At 38.7% G+C, this 17,133-nt stretch overlaps 2 protein-coding genes across 5 annotated transcripts; one reads left to right on the top strand and one right to left on the bottom strand.

The window, feature by feature from the left end:
- Positions 1–3,214: 3,214 nt before the first annotated feature.
- On the top strand, positions 3,215–7,549 carry LOC128266641 (elongation of very long chain fatty acids protein AAEL008004). 3 transcript variants are annotated; one of them, XM_053003295.1, is made up of 4 exons: positions 3,215–3,340; positions 5,412–5,595; positions 5,659–6,228; positions 6,721–7,549. In XM_053003295.1, the coding sequence occupies exons 2-4, from the start codon at positions 5,535–5,537 to the stop codon at positions 6,900–6,902; spliced, it is 813 nt and encodes a 270-aa protein (XP_052859255.1). In that variant the 5' UTR covers positions 3,215–3,340; positions 5,412–5,534; the 3' UTR covers positions 6,903–7,549. The 3 variants fall into 3 exon arrangements, with proteins under 3 accessions (XP_052859255.1, XP_052859253.1, XP_052859254.1); XM_053003293.1 differs by having other exon boundaries at positions 5,659–6,224; positions 6,715–7,549; XM_053003294.1 differs by lacking the exon at positions 3,215–3,340 and adding an exon at positions 3,439–3,586 and having other exon boundaries at positions 5,659–6,224; positions 6,715–7,549.
- A 2,657-nt stretch (positions 7,550–10,206) lies between these two features.
- LOC128266197 (elongation of very long chain fatty acids protein 7) lies at positions 10,207–16,699 on the bottom strand. Of its 2 annotated transcripts, none has more exons than XM_053002547.1 (4): positions 16,494–16,699; positions 12,401–12,466; positions 12,146–12,336; positions 10,207–11,330 (listed from the first exon to the last, which is right to left on the bottom strand). In XM_053002547.1, the coding sequence occupies exons 2-4, from the start codon at positions 12,456–12,458 to the stop codon at positions 10,611–10,613; spliced, it is 969 nt and encodes a 322-aa protein (XP_052858507.1). In that variant the 5' UTR covers positions 12,459–12,466; positions 16,494–16,699; the 3' UTR covers positions 10,207–10,610. The 2 variants fall into 2 exon arrangements, with proteins under 2 accessions (XP_052858507.1, XP_052858508.1); XM_053002548.1 differs by lacking the exon at positions 16,494–16,699 and adding an exon at positions 13,204–13,427.
- Between the last annotated feature and the right edge of the window lie 434 nt (positions 16,700–17,133).

Raw genomic sequence — 17,133 nt, forward strand, 5'->3', positions numbered from 1 at the left:
TGAATTTGTTTTCTCTATGTTTTTCTTTTTATTTTTATTTTTTACTTTTATTTAATTTATTAATTGTTACTTTGCTCGATTTCGTTATTGATTCTCAGTAGGATCCATATTTAATTTCGTTCATTTATTTATTAAAATATACATGAAATACTGAAACAAGTATTTTAAGGTCGTTATTTTTTTAAGGAGAACTTTCAGCAATGTAGTAAAGTCGGGGCACCCTAAGCATTATTTACTTTAAAAATATTTCTGATTTTTAAATTTTGCATAATTTATATAAATCGGAAGCAAGAGCAGTTTTTTCAAAAAATTGTTTTGTAAAAGAGATAAATGATTGTAAATGTTAAATTTCATAGTACACATTAATAAAAAGACTATTATTATTAGTTGTTTTTTTTGTGATTATTTTTTTAATTATTGTGAGACACCAGAAAACTTTAATTTTTGAGATTCATGATATTAACAGACTTTATCTTTGAATAATCTATGTATACTAGTTTTAACAAAGCTTCAACAATAGTTAATTGATAATAGCAATTAGGAAGGGTTGCGACCTAAGGTACTGCATAAATTTATAAGTTGTTGTTTAATCTGAGTTTTTAGCTTTAAACTGAAAACAAACAGAATATTTGAGTTTAAGCCAAATTCAAAACTCAACGGCTAAGTATTTGAACCTATATTTTTTAACAAAGCCGGCAACTCTCCACCGATTTAAAGCTTTAAGCTAAGCTTTTAAAACCCGAGCTCCAGATGCCGCCAGCAGCGTGTGAAAAAGCCAAGCTCAGAAATTAAAGCCGGCAGACCGCGAACAATTTTAATGCGGCCAATTAAACATTTAAGAGCCTGATTTGCAATTGCTGTTAACAATATTGCGGCTAAAAGTGGAAATAAAATTGTCAAGTTTGGCAGACTTTGTGAAGCATAGGAAATCGATAATAAAAACTGTTTGGCGCCCTTGAAGTTAGAAAAATCACATAACTTTATAATTACTTTATAATGTTTTGTCTCATCGCCAATTAAGAATTCTACAAGCAAAAGAGATTTTGCACATTTGATTGTTGCCTGTGTGACTCTTTTTTGTCTACGCAATTTGGCTTGAATACACACAAACGAATTCAATAATAATTGCTTAACGGTTTGTTGGCCAGTTTGGCTGTTGGTTGTTAGCTAAATGTAAATGTTTGCGGAAGATATTTGCATAACTGGCAGTCACCCCTCATATATATCGAACTCGATCGCATGAATCGTCTGCAGCGACGGTGATAATAAACTAGCGTCTTTTGCATACCATTATGATTTGCGATGTGGCTGGTTGTCCAACAAACAAAAGACGCATGCAAATGGCTTGAAGACCGGAAGAACATGAACTCGGCGCACACGGCGTATGATTGATTCCTGGCAGCCGAAGGGATTCACCCGAAGATCCGACCATCCGCCGCAGTCGACATTCACCCACATCTTATGCAGTCCAATCGGATTCGAACTGGTTAGAGACATACGCATAAGCTAATCGACAGCAAGTTCAAGTTCAATTCGCCGGTGACACAGTTAACTTTTCAGTGACCCCAGCCCCAGCCTCCGATTTTTCGTTTTCAGACTTGGTTCGTAAACTTGGCCAAATAGAGTTGGTTGTGTGTTGGTTTCATTAGCCAACCGACTTGACCCGGAAGTGGGCATCAATCGATCCGCTCGCTCGGATCTTGCTGGGTCGTTAGAATCCGAGCCCTAGGCCCCAAGAATTTGTATGTAAATTGGCCGGTTAATACGCAGTCTCCTTGGACAAACTCCGCTTTAACGGAACAGCAGCTAACACTCTAAAACATATTTTGGCTGTAAATCATTCCGTTTATTGCTGTTAATAGCAATTGTTTCAAAACAGTTATGGTTGTTATGATTGTAAAACTAGAGTCTGGAGAATTTAGCTGACTCCCCCTTAAAAAGGCCAACGAAATTATTGACCACCTACGCAGTTACGTTTCGGTTCTAAAATTCAAAATAGTGATGAAGATAAAGCGTGAAAAAGTATTCCAAGTGGGTCAAGGCTGGCCAAGTGGTTTTTGAAGAAGAAATAGTACAAAAAAAAAAAGAACTACTAGAAAACGAAAACAAAATGGAATGAAATTTTCATTCTGTGGTTATTCAAGAGTATTTATGGGGTTTTTTGCTTTTGGTGTCTGGCTAATGATGAAAGTGCCCAGTGAAATCGAAAAATAACTGAGAGAATACTCATTAATGACTTGAGGGTTCATAGAAGGCAATTAATTGAGAAAATTAAATAACATTAGGGTGAAGGTATAAAAAGAATATTTATATTCTGAATATATATATTCACTTCCCGGGTTTTTAGATATCTGTATTCACTTGGAACTTGGTTTATTGGCAGCCTATTTTAAGTAATACATTTTAACAAAAAACATTAAAGTATGATTACTACAGCATTTGTATAAGCTTTCAAATAACACCTCTAAGAGAGACAGATTTGCTATAAATTATTATTTTATTTTAAGAATATCTAGATCTTAGTCTGTTTATATAATTTAGCTTGGTCTCTGAAGGGAAAAAGTTAAAATATTTCAACATAAATCAAATTAATTTATTAAATTAAATTTTTGTTTTTTGATACTTTCAAATAAAACTGGTACATATAATTTTTAAAAATTAAATTACATTTTTGTTATTTGTGACTATCAAATAAAATTTTATCAACAATAAATAATATTTCTTCTATGACTAGGCAATTAAAATAATGTAGAAGCATACACAGAATTGAATTCTGTTCCTTATCCTCTACTATAAGTTCTGCCGCATTCGCTTTAGCCAAATCGATCAAAAGTGACAACTATTGAAGAATATTTTATGATTCTTTTAATTGTACAAAAGGCTGCTAAGCCAAATACAAAACGAATTAAAATCCCAGCGAATTTGGCCAGCAAAAACAAAGAGCCGGCAGCACGCACACAAAACCAACATCGTTGTCATCGCAATTGTCATAGGAAAACGAGACCAGGCGACGATCGCTCGATACATTTGCTTATAGCAAATCCAAAATCCACTCGGCACAAAAGAACATCTCGAGCAAAGCCGAAGCCAAAGCTAAACTTAAAGTTAAAGTCAAAGATGAAGATGAGCAAGATGGCAAATAGCCGAGACAAAAGTGCGGCTAAACAAAAACTAAAATCTGAAACTGAAACTGAAACAAAAACAAATTGGGAAGCGGAGACGAAGAAACAGCAGCGCCAAAATCGAACCTTAAGACGAAATTTTTATACATAGCGCCGTACAACTCGGCGTAGCAGTTCAGTGCGCGTACAAGTCTCGTGGGTAGCGGATGCTAGCAAAGGTCTCTCCCCCTACTATACTATAAAAACTATAATATACTATACCAAACTATACCTCACTATATAGTAGATAGTAGTGCCTCATATCGGGCATAAGAAGCAGACGGAACAAGTCGAAAAAAAGCAGTTGTCACGGTGTTAATATTAAGCGTTTCTCGCTGTCGTCGTTGAAAATTAAGTGCACGGCAATCGAAGAGATTGCAACAGGTGCCCCATCCAAACTAAGCTCTACATTTGTGTGTGCCAGTGTGTGTATATACCCAAGTGATCAATCAGATCAAAAGTATAAGAAGAGGAAATGTAGAACTTGTGTTTTATTAAGTTGTCCAAAAAAGTTTCCATTCGAATTGAAGTCTAGTTCGATTTAGATTTCATTTAACAAATTAATTAACAAGAACATTAAATAATAAAATGCAAATCCAAATCTAAGACTGACTTAGAATGCTATCATTTTTATTAGAAAAATATTGCCTTTTCTTAAAGTTTAATTAGTAAAATTAGAAGTTGAAGAAAATAAGTTCTAGAATCCGTTTCGACTGACTTTAAAGCTTAAATGGTTTTCTTCCTATGAACATAAGTACTTTTCTTTGTTATAGGATATCCTTTTCTTTAACTTCAGTTAGCCAATCAGACTTGAGGTATAACAAATTGAAACCTAGAATCGATGATACAACAATCTTCATTATCTTATCTTAGTGCTGCTTGAAAAAAAAGCAAATATATTAATATAATCAACAATATTTTCATATTAAATATCTAAGTCCGGCTTAGAACATCTTAATATTTGGCATATAACAAGTGCCATATCAAGTCATTTAAGATATCCACCTGTCAAGGTCATTCGACTTTTGTGACATAATTTAATTTGGCAAAATAAAAACCGCCTTTTGGCTTTGCGACTTTTGAAGTTGGGCAATAGGTGACACAATTTTCTATTTGCTCGCTCTGGGCGTTTTCAAGGCTGGCGATCTTAGGCCATGTGACAAATGACTAACCAAGTGGAAATGCCTCCAAATTGGCTGGCGATGATCAGCCAGACACGACGGCGTCCAAATGATGCGACAGTTTTCGGGCTTTTCCCACTCACATCGCACCCATTCCCTAGAAGGTCGTGCATCCGAATAACTGGATTTTCTTGGCTAAAAGCGCGTACTTCCCTGCGGCCAACAAAAGCGTTTAGCACCTTTTTCGGCTTTTATTTGCTGGCATTTGTCACCCCAGCACCAATTTTCTGGCCCCAATTCTGCGCTAACTGTTGCAGGTAATATTCAAACTTCAGTGCAGGAAATGACCGGAAAGCCAAGAGCCAAACCTGTTGATGGCTGATGGCTGATAGCTGTTGGCCAACTTGCCCTTCAAAATATCTCCGTTTCTTTCGTTTATTATTTCAATTTGTTCCTCACTTCTCACTCACACACACTCCACAACTTAAGAAGCCGATCAGAATAGCCTCGAAAACGACGAAGAAATCATAATGCCATTCGATTACTGTGGTCTTAATCGGCCTTTGCCAAGTTCAAGAGTGTGTAGCGACTTCAAGTCAACGAACGTGACTGTGGATCTAAGTTCTTTTGCAATGATTAATCACCCATCAGATGGGAATACTTCAGTCTGTCCCACTTTGGAAAACGGCTTCTGTTGAGATCTCAGGCCAAGCAAACTGCACAACACAAACATAATTTCAAGTGGAAGTGCGATGTGGGTTTGCTGCGTTCCACACGTGAGCCACTGCCCAATTTACCCGTGAATTTAGCCGTGAGGCAACCGGCATGGCCCATATGAATATGTGGTGGCCACCAATTTGTTGCGCCGCCGCGGTTGTTTAATTCATAATAATGAATATAATTTACTGCTACTGTTACATGATAATAATTTCACGGCATTTCACCGTCGCCGTCACACTAGCTATTCGCTATTCGCCAGTCGCTATTCTCTTTCGCCTTTTGATTATTATTTTAATTTTATTTACATTTGTGGGCGCTCGGCAACAGCTCTCGAGTTGGCCCGAGAATGACATTAGCATAACTTATCCAGACTCATATACAACTCCCTACCGTTCTTTCCACTCCATAGATTTCGCCAAACTCGTTCGTTGCGACGCAGGCTTAGCAGATTTTTGAATTTCTCATCGAAGCGATCGAAAAGCTATATACTCGTGTTTAGTGGGAGCCAAAGGCCAACGAAGAATATTTAAAAATGGCAGCCGTCAACGCAACGCAGGTGGACTATTGGAACTTTCTGTTTACCGATCTGGCAGGTGAGTGGGGGATTTCTTTTCTATATATTCCATAGATAATATATATGTGTGACTGTTTTGTAGATCCCCGCACCAATGACTGGTTCCTGATCAAGTCGCCACTGCCCTTGCTGGGCATCCTGGCCTTCTACCTCTTCTTCGTGCTGTCCTGGGGACCCAAGTTCATGAAGGATCGCAAACCCTTCAAGCTGGAGCGCACCCTACTCGTCTACAACTTCTTCCAGGTGGCCCTGAGTGTGTGGATGGTGTACGAGGGCGTGGTCATCTGGCAGTACTACAGCTGGAGGTGCCAGCCGGTCGACTGGTCACGCACGCCCAAGGCCTATAGGGAAGCCCGAGTGGTGTATGTCTACTATCTGGCCAAGATCACCGAACTGCTGGACACCATCTTCTTTGTGCTGCGCAAGAACGACCGGCAGGTGACCTTCCTGCACGTCTACCACCACACCGTGATGCCCATGATCAGCTGGGGCACCAGCAAGTACTACCCCGGCGGACATGGCACCTTCATCGGCTGGATCAACTCCTTCGTGCACATCATCATGTATTCCTACTACTTCCTCTCCGCCTTCGGACCCCAGATGCAGAAGTACCTGTGGTGGAAGAAGTACATCACCAACCTGCAGATGGTGAGTTCTGATTTCTACTATCCAAGGAAATCCATTACATTTCATCATAACGAGTAGTATTTTGTATCGATTCGTTTTGTCTGTGTAGGAGTCAATTTCTATCTTAACTGGAAAGGAATAAAATTAAAAAAGGTCTTAATGTGTATATCTTAGAGCAGTACATAAAAGTTTCAAATGTGTCAACTGTTCAGAAACAAATTTACAAAATTGATAGATTATTATGTAGCTACAGCAAAAATATAAAAAAGTAAATTTCAATTCTCGAAAAAAAAGAGAGAAAAATTTATAAAAATTAAGCGACTTAAAAAAACTAGCCAAAGTTTAAATTGCAAAAACAGGGCTTTCTTATTCTTTTTATAAAAAGTTTTTATTTTTTCGAAACCATTTTTAATAAAATAAAATATTTACATCAAGTACTAAGAACTTTTAAGCCCAAAATTGCCACCTTTTCCACTAACCCAATGATTCTACAATTCTTTTCCTTTTGCAGATCCAGTTCTGCTGCGCCTTCATCCACCAGACCCAGCTGCTGTACACGGACTGTGGCTATCCCAGGTGGTCGGTGTGCTTCACCCTGCCCAACGCCGTGTTCTTCTACTTCCTGTTCAACGATTTCTACCAGAAGTCCTACAAGAAGAAGCAGGCTGCTGCCAAGGCCAAGGCTCTGACGGCGGATAATAACAACGATGGATGTGCCAAGGACCTCAACAAGGCCATCGAGCTGGAGAAGCAGATGAAGCAGAAGGCCTTGTAAAAGGGGGCCATAGCCTTCCATCTACAACTCGCCACCCCCACCTCTCCCCCCTTCAATACTCGTACCAAAAGCGGGAAAAAAAAACACCCACTGAGAGCCACCCATGTTCTATGTGCAACCTTGTTGACTAATTTCTTAAGTAATCCGCCGCCAAAAAGATACAAAACGAAACGAGACGAATAGATATTTTTGAGCAAATGAGGTTTTCGAGACACAGATACACATATTATGTAAATGTAAATGTTCAAACAGTTGAAATTGCTTTTTGCAGCCATCGTCATCATCGCTCGCTCCGTTTGATGTTCGCATGATCTGGCGGACCCAAATGAAAGAAGTCGTATGTCTTTCGGCCAAAACTGAACTAAGTTAAGTTAAGTAAACAGGCAGAAGAAGCGTTAGTTGTGTAAATAAGTGTAGGTACACGCATGCAAATGTGTTTTCTTTAGATTTTATATAGGCATTAAACAAGTGACAAAACTAGCTAATAACGTACCCATAAATACAAACACATTTTACAAATATATCTAGAATTTTTTCTATAAAAATACCGAAAAAAACACAACAATGAGAATTATTCTTTGTTTAATGAATGGGAAATGGTCGGAGGGAAGACCTTGTGGTTCCATAAATTGTGTGTATTCACAATGTGTAACTTATCAAGAAGGGTTCTTTTAAATACATTTATTGAGAAATCTAAAAAAATATTAAAACAAAATTGGTTTTAAACAAATGGTCTATAAAAAAAAGAAATTAAAACTCAGTTAATCTATTAATGTTCAAGCAAACATTCTATACAACTTTGTTCAATATATTATCAAAAAAGCTTAACTGAAAAAAGTTTCCATTCTTTAATTTACAATGAAATAATAAAATCTTTTGGCTTTAATTGTATTAAAATAAAAAGGTAAGCCCATTAAAAAGGTTTTAAAAAGCAGCATTTATAAAATATTAAAAAAAAAATAAATGAGTAAATTATATATGTTTAATATTTGTGATATTGATTACATAGATTACAAGGTTTTTAAAAGCAGCTTTAATTAATGCACTCAAAAATATTTATTATTTCTATAAAATTAAATGAATTAATAAAATCTTAAATATTTGTGATATTGATTCAGTAGATCTTTTTTTAAATCCATTAACAAGGTTTTTTGAAGAAGCTTTAAATAAAACATAATAAATTATTGCTTAAATTTGTATAAAATTTAATGAATTAATAAAATCTTAAATATTTGTGATATTGATTCAGTAGATCTTTTTATAAATCCATTAACAAGGTTTTTGAAGCAGCTTTAATTAAAATATTGCTTTAAATTTCTATAAAATTTAATAAGTTAATAAAATGTTTTTTAATATTTGTGATATTGATCTTATGTTGTTCTGGAATAGCAAAAGCCATTTCCTGTAAACTTAAATGTTCACTCCATGTTTATTTAAAGAGTCACACAATTTTAATGGTATTTGTCTTTTAGATATCATTGGGAATCTCCCAGAGAGCAACCACACCCATTTTCATCCTAATCTTACCATTCATGATCTCAGTTAACCTCAGGTAAATCGCTTGAGGAAACCTTTTCTCAAGGAACTGAAACTGACTTAAATTGAAGCACCATCTGATATATAGAGTCGAATCTATTCATTCATTCATTCAGTGGCGGAAGCAAAGACATCCGTAACATGATGGGTGATTTGAATATGAATGGGCGTGGCTAGAACTGGTCTATGGGGTGATGCAGCATGTCCAGTTCATGAATTTTTACGAGGCTCTGGGAACACGACTGCGGCCACTCATTAGCGCTCATTTCGCAGGCACCTTGAAAGGCACTGAGATAAGATTTTGATAAATTCCAGCGCCTTTTATTGATCAATCAGTCAAAACGGAACCGAAGCGGAAGTGAAAACGCATCTTCGAGTGGGGTTGCGATTGCGCAGTGTTCGATGTGTGCGGATACAGTATTCAATAGAGCCGGTTTATGGACACTTGACCTTGATCTTGACCACAAAACACGAGAAAACAAAGCGAGCCTCGGTCTTCATCTGGCTTAACCGGAGCTAAGGTTTATGCCAATATTATTCCAGTTTTATGGCCTGATCATCATAGATTCTATCTAGCCTCAAACTGATACCAGTTGCAGAAGTATAGAACTAGTAGTCTCTTCTTCTTTAACAAAGCAACTTAAGACAATTTGCATAACCATTTTTAAGGCATACTTTCAGGCCGTTTTAGGAATCTAGGCAAAGACAGTTTGACCTATGCAAATTTGGTCAAAATCAAGGCATATTTTAAACTACACGCCTACCCAAAGAAGCCCTCAGATACATATCAAACTCTTTATCAGGCCCTTGAACTTTGACTCCGTTGAGTGGAAACAACAAGGTATTTTTATATTAAATCTGCATAACCAAAGATGCTACATGTGATGATGCTGGGCATGTGTGTGAGTCAAGGCGAGGGAGAAAAAATTGATTAGAAATTCTAATTTGGCAAAGACATTCTCCCAATCGCCGCCAGGGTGTCTAAGCCGGGCCAGAAAACAAGTCGACGGCCAGAATGTTGCATAATCAGCACAGCACGCGTACTAAGTGACACACTCGGAAAAAAATGATCACCAAAATTGCGACCTTTTTCTTCATAAGCAATTTGCATTTATATTTTCGGCAGTAAGACTCTGACTTTTTGTTATGGTAATTTATAAACATTTTACATAAGATTGTCAATTTTAAGTGAGAAAATGTGTGTTTTTAAGAACTATCTATTTTTCTTAACTGCTTTGGAATAGCTGCTAATATTTTGCAGAAAAGTGTTTTTATAAATTTATAAACCATACACAAAACAAATATAAAATTGAAAAAAACCAATATTTCCTTTAATATATACACTTGTTCTTTTACTAATAAAAACAAAGTTTCCGCACTGTATGCTTAATTTAAACTAGGCAAGTTGACAAAAAAAGATGTGGGTATAATCACGGTGCTTAATCGACAGACATTAATCATGTTTTATGTTCAAAGAACACATGATGTCTTGCAGATCTGCATAATTTTATTGTTGGCTGGATGGAGCGCGTGGCCAGGCAGTGCTGTCATAAATTTGGGGATCCAATGGGATCCGGTTTGGTAACCCGAAAACCCGCAAAGCCTCGTGCAGAACTAAAAACCCCAGATAACGAAATCCCCTAAAACCCCAAACCCGAATTATGCCGGCAAAGAACAGAGACACAGTTTGGATTTTATTTAATATACAAAATCAAAGTTTTTATTGAATTCTTGTTTCGCGAAACGATTTACGGCTGCATTTCATTAATAAGCTCTATCACACTTTTAGCCGCACACGCACACACACTCGGCTAGAAAAACATAAACACGTACTCAGTCAGACAATGGCCACAATCACACAGCACTTAGGGTCCTAGCTACTTTTTGGGTTTGAATCGTCGCCTGTCGCGGCATATAAACATTATACAAGGTATTCTCCGCGGACTAAAGTTAATTGGTAATTGGTAGTTGGTAATTGGTAATTGGTAATTGGTAGATGGTAAATGGTAAATGGTAAACGGTAAGAGTTACAAACTAAGCCCCGCTCTAAAAAACGTAATTGCTAACTGAAACCCAGGGGATACTAAGGATCGTTTTCACTCCAGTTTCAGCGGCTTCACGCTGTTGTTGTTCATATCGAGATAGGCCTTGCCGGGCTGGCCATTCTGCAGGCTGAGGTGCTTGCCAGCGTTCATGGTCTGCGGCATGCAGCCCAGTCCACCGGCGGCCCTCAGAGCGGATTTGGCCAAACTGGAGCCGGTGCGTCCGCTGCCGTCCAAGCTCTTGGACTTATTGTAGGTCTTGCGGTAGAAGTTGCCGAACAGGTACAGGAAGATCACCGTGTTGCCCACGAAGAAGAAGGTCAGAGTCTTGGGCATGTTGCATCCCTTGGCGCCCACGGCCAGCATGTAGCCCAGGATCAGGACGAACTGGATCAGCTGGATGCTGGTCATGTACTTCTTCCACCAGAGGTACTTCTGGTACTGGGGTCCCATGGCGGCCACCATGTAGTAGAAGTACATGATGATGTGCACTCCCGAGTTGAGGATCCCAATGATCACGCCCTGCTCCCCGGGAGCGTACTTCAGGTAGCCCCAGGAGAAGAGCACCGTGATGGTGTGGTGATACACGTGCAGGAACGACACCTGGTTGTCCTTCTTGCGCAGCACGAAGAACGTCGTGTCCAGCAGATCGATGATCTTCGAGAAGAAGTAGAACCAGGCGCCGGAGTAGAGGGTCAGGTTCTGCTCCCTGGTGCGGTTGATCTCGCACTTCTTCGAGAAGATCGACGACATCACGTTGCTCTCTTGGATGGACTGCAAAAGGGAAAGATTGTAATGATTAGAAAGGTTGTTATAAGAATATATTTTTAAGGATAAAAAGGCGAGTTAAAAAATTTAAGATCTCAATAATGAAAATACCCCCTTTAAAAATATATTTAATACATTTTAAATAAATTATCTGGCTTAAAGATTAAAAGGTAAGTTAAAGTATATGCGTTCTATAGTTTACTTATATTTAATTACGTTCCACGATTTTACAGAATTCGTTGCTCGTTTTTAAGACATTTAGTGAAGATTTCATATTAACAAAGTAAACACCACCTCTAAAAATATAAACACTTAATTTTGAATAAAGAATCTGGCTTAAAAAGTAGAAAGGTGATTAAAAAAAGCGCATTCTATAATTTTAGAACTTTAGAACTTGTCTTTCCAGAGGCGTTTCTTACTCGACCCTTATATTTTTGCAAGGAAATAATGATTTTTTAACACTATAGCAAAGCTTTTTTAGTTACTAAGCAGCAATATTCCTTTCAAATTTTAGATCCCAATAAAAACGAAATTATTCATTCACGTGTATTCATTCATTCATTAAAAAGCCACGCTTCAGCTTGGGTTTAATGTATGCCAATGGTCGAATAAAAATGCCTCGACCAGAATTTATATCAATTTTTTGCCAACGCTACGTATTAGATCAATTTAAAGTTGTGAATTTTTAATGCAAGCACTGGCTAGCCCGTAATTTTATATGTTCAACAGGCACTTTGCTGCGTGGCTTATGAAAAATGAATACATAAAAAATACATAAATCGAACTGAATAATTATGACGCTCTGTTTTTTATGGACTCACCGTGCGGCACATCCAAATGGAGTACAAGACCTGGAAGGCATTATAGAAGACCATGATGCGCTTGAGGTCCATGGGCTTGCGGTTCTTCATGTACTCGGGTCCGATTTTGAGCACAAAGGCCAGGTAGACGAGCACCACGGCAAATACGGGGGCTGGGGAGCTCATCAGGAACCAGCTGTCCACCGTCTCGTCTGGGGAATAAATTATTATATAATTAAATATTTTAATATATATTTAAAAAAATATTAAACTCACCCACGCCTTTGGAAAGGCCGGAGATGCGCTCCTCGACAATCTTCATGTAGGTCGTCATTCTGGAAACTGTAAGAAAAAAGGTTTTTACGAGCTTTAGCTAAATTTCGCCAAAAATCGAGAATTCAGAGCCCGACGTCCGAACGCCGCGTTGCCAAAATATTGAATGAAAAGTTATTCTAAATCGCGTTCGCTTTGAGAGGCTCAGCACGTTTATTTTTCTTTTTTTTTCGCTCGGCTCGCCGAGGAGCGTGATTTGCATCGGAATTTGTGGCGAGGAACGCCACAGATTTCTTAATGAAAGGCGCGAAGAAATCGCTTATAGAGTTATCCCCAATCGCATGATGAATGACGACAGCAAGTCGAGCTGCTAGTGCACCCCAATGCTGACTATATCTCTGTCGAATCAATAACGAAGAAGATGTCTTTCAGATCTTTAAGATTCTTTGGCCAAAACCACGACCGCAAGTCAATGGCTTGGAAACCTGAAAAGAGCCAGACGACTCAAGGCTTCATTTGAATTTTTCGCCTTGGCACTAAAGTTTAGGCTAACTTTGGCATTCATCTTGGCTTCTGCTTCTATGTCTTTCCATCTGTGTTTGTTTCTCAGATCAAAATGGCAGAAACATACGGACTTAATGTTCTATGCGATGATGGCCCTCGTGCTCTTCACCTCACATTGTTATTTAAATTGCACACGGAAAGAGTTTTCGATTGAGAATGACCCATCAAATGTATTCAATTACATGGCAGCCAGAGAACTCGTTTCTTGTTTCTTGTGTAAATCGTGTTCATTAACCACTGACCTAGCCAACTCGAACCGGAACTCGTTCTTCGCCAGAAGATTCTCGAACGTATATATGTTTAGTTTAGTTTGTATAATTAGCTAGTTATGGTATTCTAAGCTATATGCTCAAAGGTATCCAATTCAATCCAATCCAGTCGGTTATGTCGTCGAATAATTAAATGAAACTAGTTGACAAAACGACCCGAAACTTATAAACTTAGAAAGCACGGCCTGCTTGACTTCTATTACATATATAATGATTCTCCAATGACTGGAGTTTTGTGCTCTGGCAGTAGTGGCACTTTTCATGGATCACATGGCGTGTAATTAGATTTGGAGAGCCTGGAAGCCGAAGAAGAGAACGCCTGCCACAGTCTACAGTCGCTGATTGGACACACTCGGCGTATGATTGATATGTGCTGACTACCGCTGATCGACACCAACTGAGACTAGGTCTCTGTCAGGGTTAAGGCAATCGCAAACGCAATCGCAATCGCCATCGAAAATCGCCTTCCCATATCCATAAAGCTATAGAGCTATATAGCCATTCCCAAAACCCATCTGTATGCAAGGCACTTGGCATCCATAGACTGACACTGGAGACAGGAAAAGTGAGCTGCCTGCCGCATCATCATCATCATCATCATCATCATCATATCATCTTCATCATCATCATGACGATCATGATCATGAGCATGATCATGCTCAAGCCAAAAATGTGACGCCAATTGGCAGTCAGGCGACTGTTCCGCTGGCTGCCTTCGTACTAACAGCTGCTGACGTTGAGATCTCAACCCTTTTTGGGAAACCCCAGCTAGCCAGCCAGCCAGCTAGCTGGCTACCTTTTGCCCGAAAGGCCAGATTCTAAGCTAGCTCTCTGTCTTCCGCCATAAATAAATTAAAATTAAAATTGAATAGTAAAATAAAAATAAACGCAGAAGCTCACAAGCCACACAATACTGCCGCGCACGCATTAAAATTATGTGTATTGTATGCATAATTGATTTTAGCTTTTGCCAATTTCTGTACCCTTTAAGAGCTGAGTTGTCAGCATTATCACTTGATACTCGCCACTCGGAACTGGGTTTACCCAGCACTCGAAAACGACATTGCCATAATTTCAAATGCGTTGTATTGTGACTAATACGAAAAGTATCTAAAAACACCCAAAGAGCGCTGCTGCTGCTGCGTTGCGGAAAAGCACCGAAAAAAGCGTTAATTTTTACGATTTTGCCTCTAAAAATAAAAGGTTTACTATAAAGTCGGAAAAAAACAACTTAATTTGCCACTAATTCGAAATCAAATGAAGGCCGAAGGGGCATTAGTCTTTCATCTGCGAGCGATGTATCTATATGTATCTGTATCTGCGATTTAAATGTTGTTAATGTGCCACAAGACAAAAGCTGCAAGTTTTGCATGTTTATTTTGCAAGATTGCGCCAAGAAGGCAAAAGGTATTTCTTTCGTGTTATGTCGCCACGTGTGTACACAGGGAGAAATTGTTTGTTAACATAGAAAAGGGCGTTGAAATTTTTTTTGTATAAATTTGTTATAATAAATAAACGTTTTTTATTTAAAGAAATAGATATTTTCATAATTAAATGTAAACAATCAAGCAATTCGTAAGCTAAGAAAAGTTGTATATGATAGATAAAACATGGTTTGAATATTTTAAAAGTTTGTTTATTGTACGTTAACATGCCCAAACATTATATAATTATTTGTGTGTGCACATGTTAATTGTAATCCAACGGGGCGGATGTTTTTCTATGGATTTCAGGCGTCACAGCCATATTTTCACACGCACTTGAGTGTTGGCCAAATGACAACAATTAGCCATGTGAAATTTCCGAATACATTAACCCATTGATGGCATGTTGCTATTGCGTTGTGCGATGTAATCGAGCAAGTGGCTCAAAAAACGCGTCTGTTCTGTTCTAAGTAAACGGGTATGAGTCTGACACCGGGTCGAGCACCATGACAATTTGTACTTTTTTTTCCGATGCATTGTTTCACCAATTGTTTCCCCAACGTGGCTACAGTGCAACAGGTTAATCATTTACTTAGTTTTGCCTGTTTCAAGTGCACATGTTTTATGGTTTCATGCTTGCTTAGCGCTGTAAATTAATTTTTCTGCCAGCCGAGGCATTTACAGAGTAGGCAAAGAAATGCGCCGAGTCAGCCAGCACTTCGGCACTTTGGCACTTGGCGAACCGCAGAAACGCCACATATACATCCATAACTATAACCCACACCGAAAAAAATATCAATCAAATATCAATCAATATACAATTCAATTGATTGAGTATTTCAATAAATCTGTACTTTACTTTAAGGCATGTGTTTGGCTTAGATACAAGATATGAGAAGCGAGCCAGAGTTGTTATCAAATAACGAATAAAGCAAACTGTAAAAAATATTTACTTTAATTTGAATATTTAGCACCAAGCATCTCCAAAAATATTTATTTTTACTTAAAGCAAAAATGAGTTTTAAGAAATTTCTTAAATTTTTAAACCGAATAAAAAACTGTTAAGAATAAAAATTTAAAATTCGAAATGTTATAAAAAGATGTTGTTGGGAAACCAAGGAAAGTAGCGTTTAATATATTTAAATGGTCTGTAAAATATATACTTTCTGTACCTATTTTTAATTTTCCAGTTCTGCCAAATGCCCGGACAACTACAATTGTTCTCAGTGCACAAACAGTAAGAGTTGGTGACTTTTTTGGGCCGACTGACAACCTTTAATTACTTGGCAAATATTTGCAGCGTTAATTGGATTTTTCCTGGCCCAAACTCTCGGCTCGTCAGTGTTTTCATTAGAAACTGTAACGGATATGGCCCGTGTCTTCGCTTCGTGGGAACTTCTAATTTGTTTGCCTAACCATGAAATGTGGTCATCTTCGCGAGGGGGTGGCTTGTTGCTGGGTTGCTGGGTGTCTAATGTACAGAAGGCCGTTCGAGCGATGCAGCTGCAAATTGAATCGCAATCGATTACAAGTTCAAATCGTTTAGTTTTGGCCGCCTCAATGCTGCAGCCAGAGTCTTGGCCTTGGCTGACTGGCAAAATTGCAGCTCCTCAAGCCAGTTTTCAGCATTTAATCTATGTACGATGCATTGGGTTAAGGTCGACGAGAAAAATCAGACGGACCCCAGTGGTTGCAGTTCGGTGGCAGTAGAATAAGTCGGCCTACAGTTCTGGCCCACTTTTCGTGCAAGAATTGCTCTCTAATTTATGCCACACTTTCACGCCGCAGATGTCGATGTGCCCCCAAAAAACAAAAACCAAACTGAAATCACTTCCGTACCTGTTGGGCTTTTCGGCTGTTTTTTTTCGCTGGACTCCCTGCTAAACTTGGCTAACACACACACTCTCTGGCACTGGCACTGCTGGCACACACACACTGTCGCACGACCGTTGCCTCCTGAAGATTCTGTTTCAGAAACGGACTCGAGACTCGGACTCGACTGCGGCAAACGCCAAGAAGACACTAATATGGAGTTCTACCCGCTCGGCTGTATAAATAAACAAAATGCTTCGAGCTGCGAGCTTGGCTTTGCGGGGCGGCCAGCAGTCGACGTCGACGCAGGCAGCGCAGTCGACGCTCGGCCCGCTCGGCGTATACTTAACCTTTTTTTTATTTTTCTATTTTTGCGTCACTCGGCCAGGCTCGATCTCGATGCGGTGCAAGTCGAAGTCGCGTTAATGGCCAATTTGAGTTGCGCGCTTTTTTTTTGTTTTAGTCTTTAGGAACATTGAGTTTTGGTTTTGGTTTCTTTTCTGAGTTTTGGTTATCTGGTGCTAAGGTCAAGTTTGAAGCAATTAAAACGAATGGCTGCGGCTAGGCGAGGCGAAAAGAAAGCAAAACTGCTAACGGCAGCAGCTACATGCGATCGGTTTTCTTGGTTTATTTTGAACAAGTTTATTAACCCTTTCCCGGTTGGCCA

The sequence above is a fragment of the Drosophila gunungcola genome, chromosome 3R, assembly GCF_025200985.1.
Source record: "Drosophila gunungcola strain Sukarami chromosome 3R, Dgunungcola_SK_2, whole genome shotgun sequence".
Classification (NCBI taxonomy): Eukaryota; Metazoa; Arthropoda; class Insecta; order Diptera; family Drosophilidae; genus Drosophila; species Drosophila gunungcola.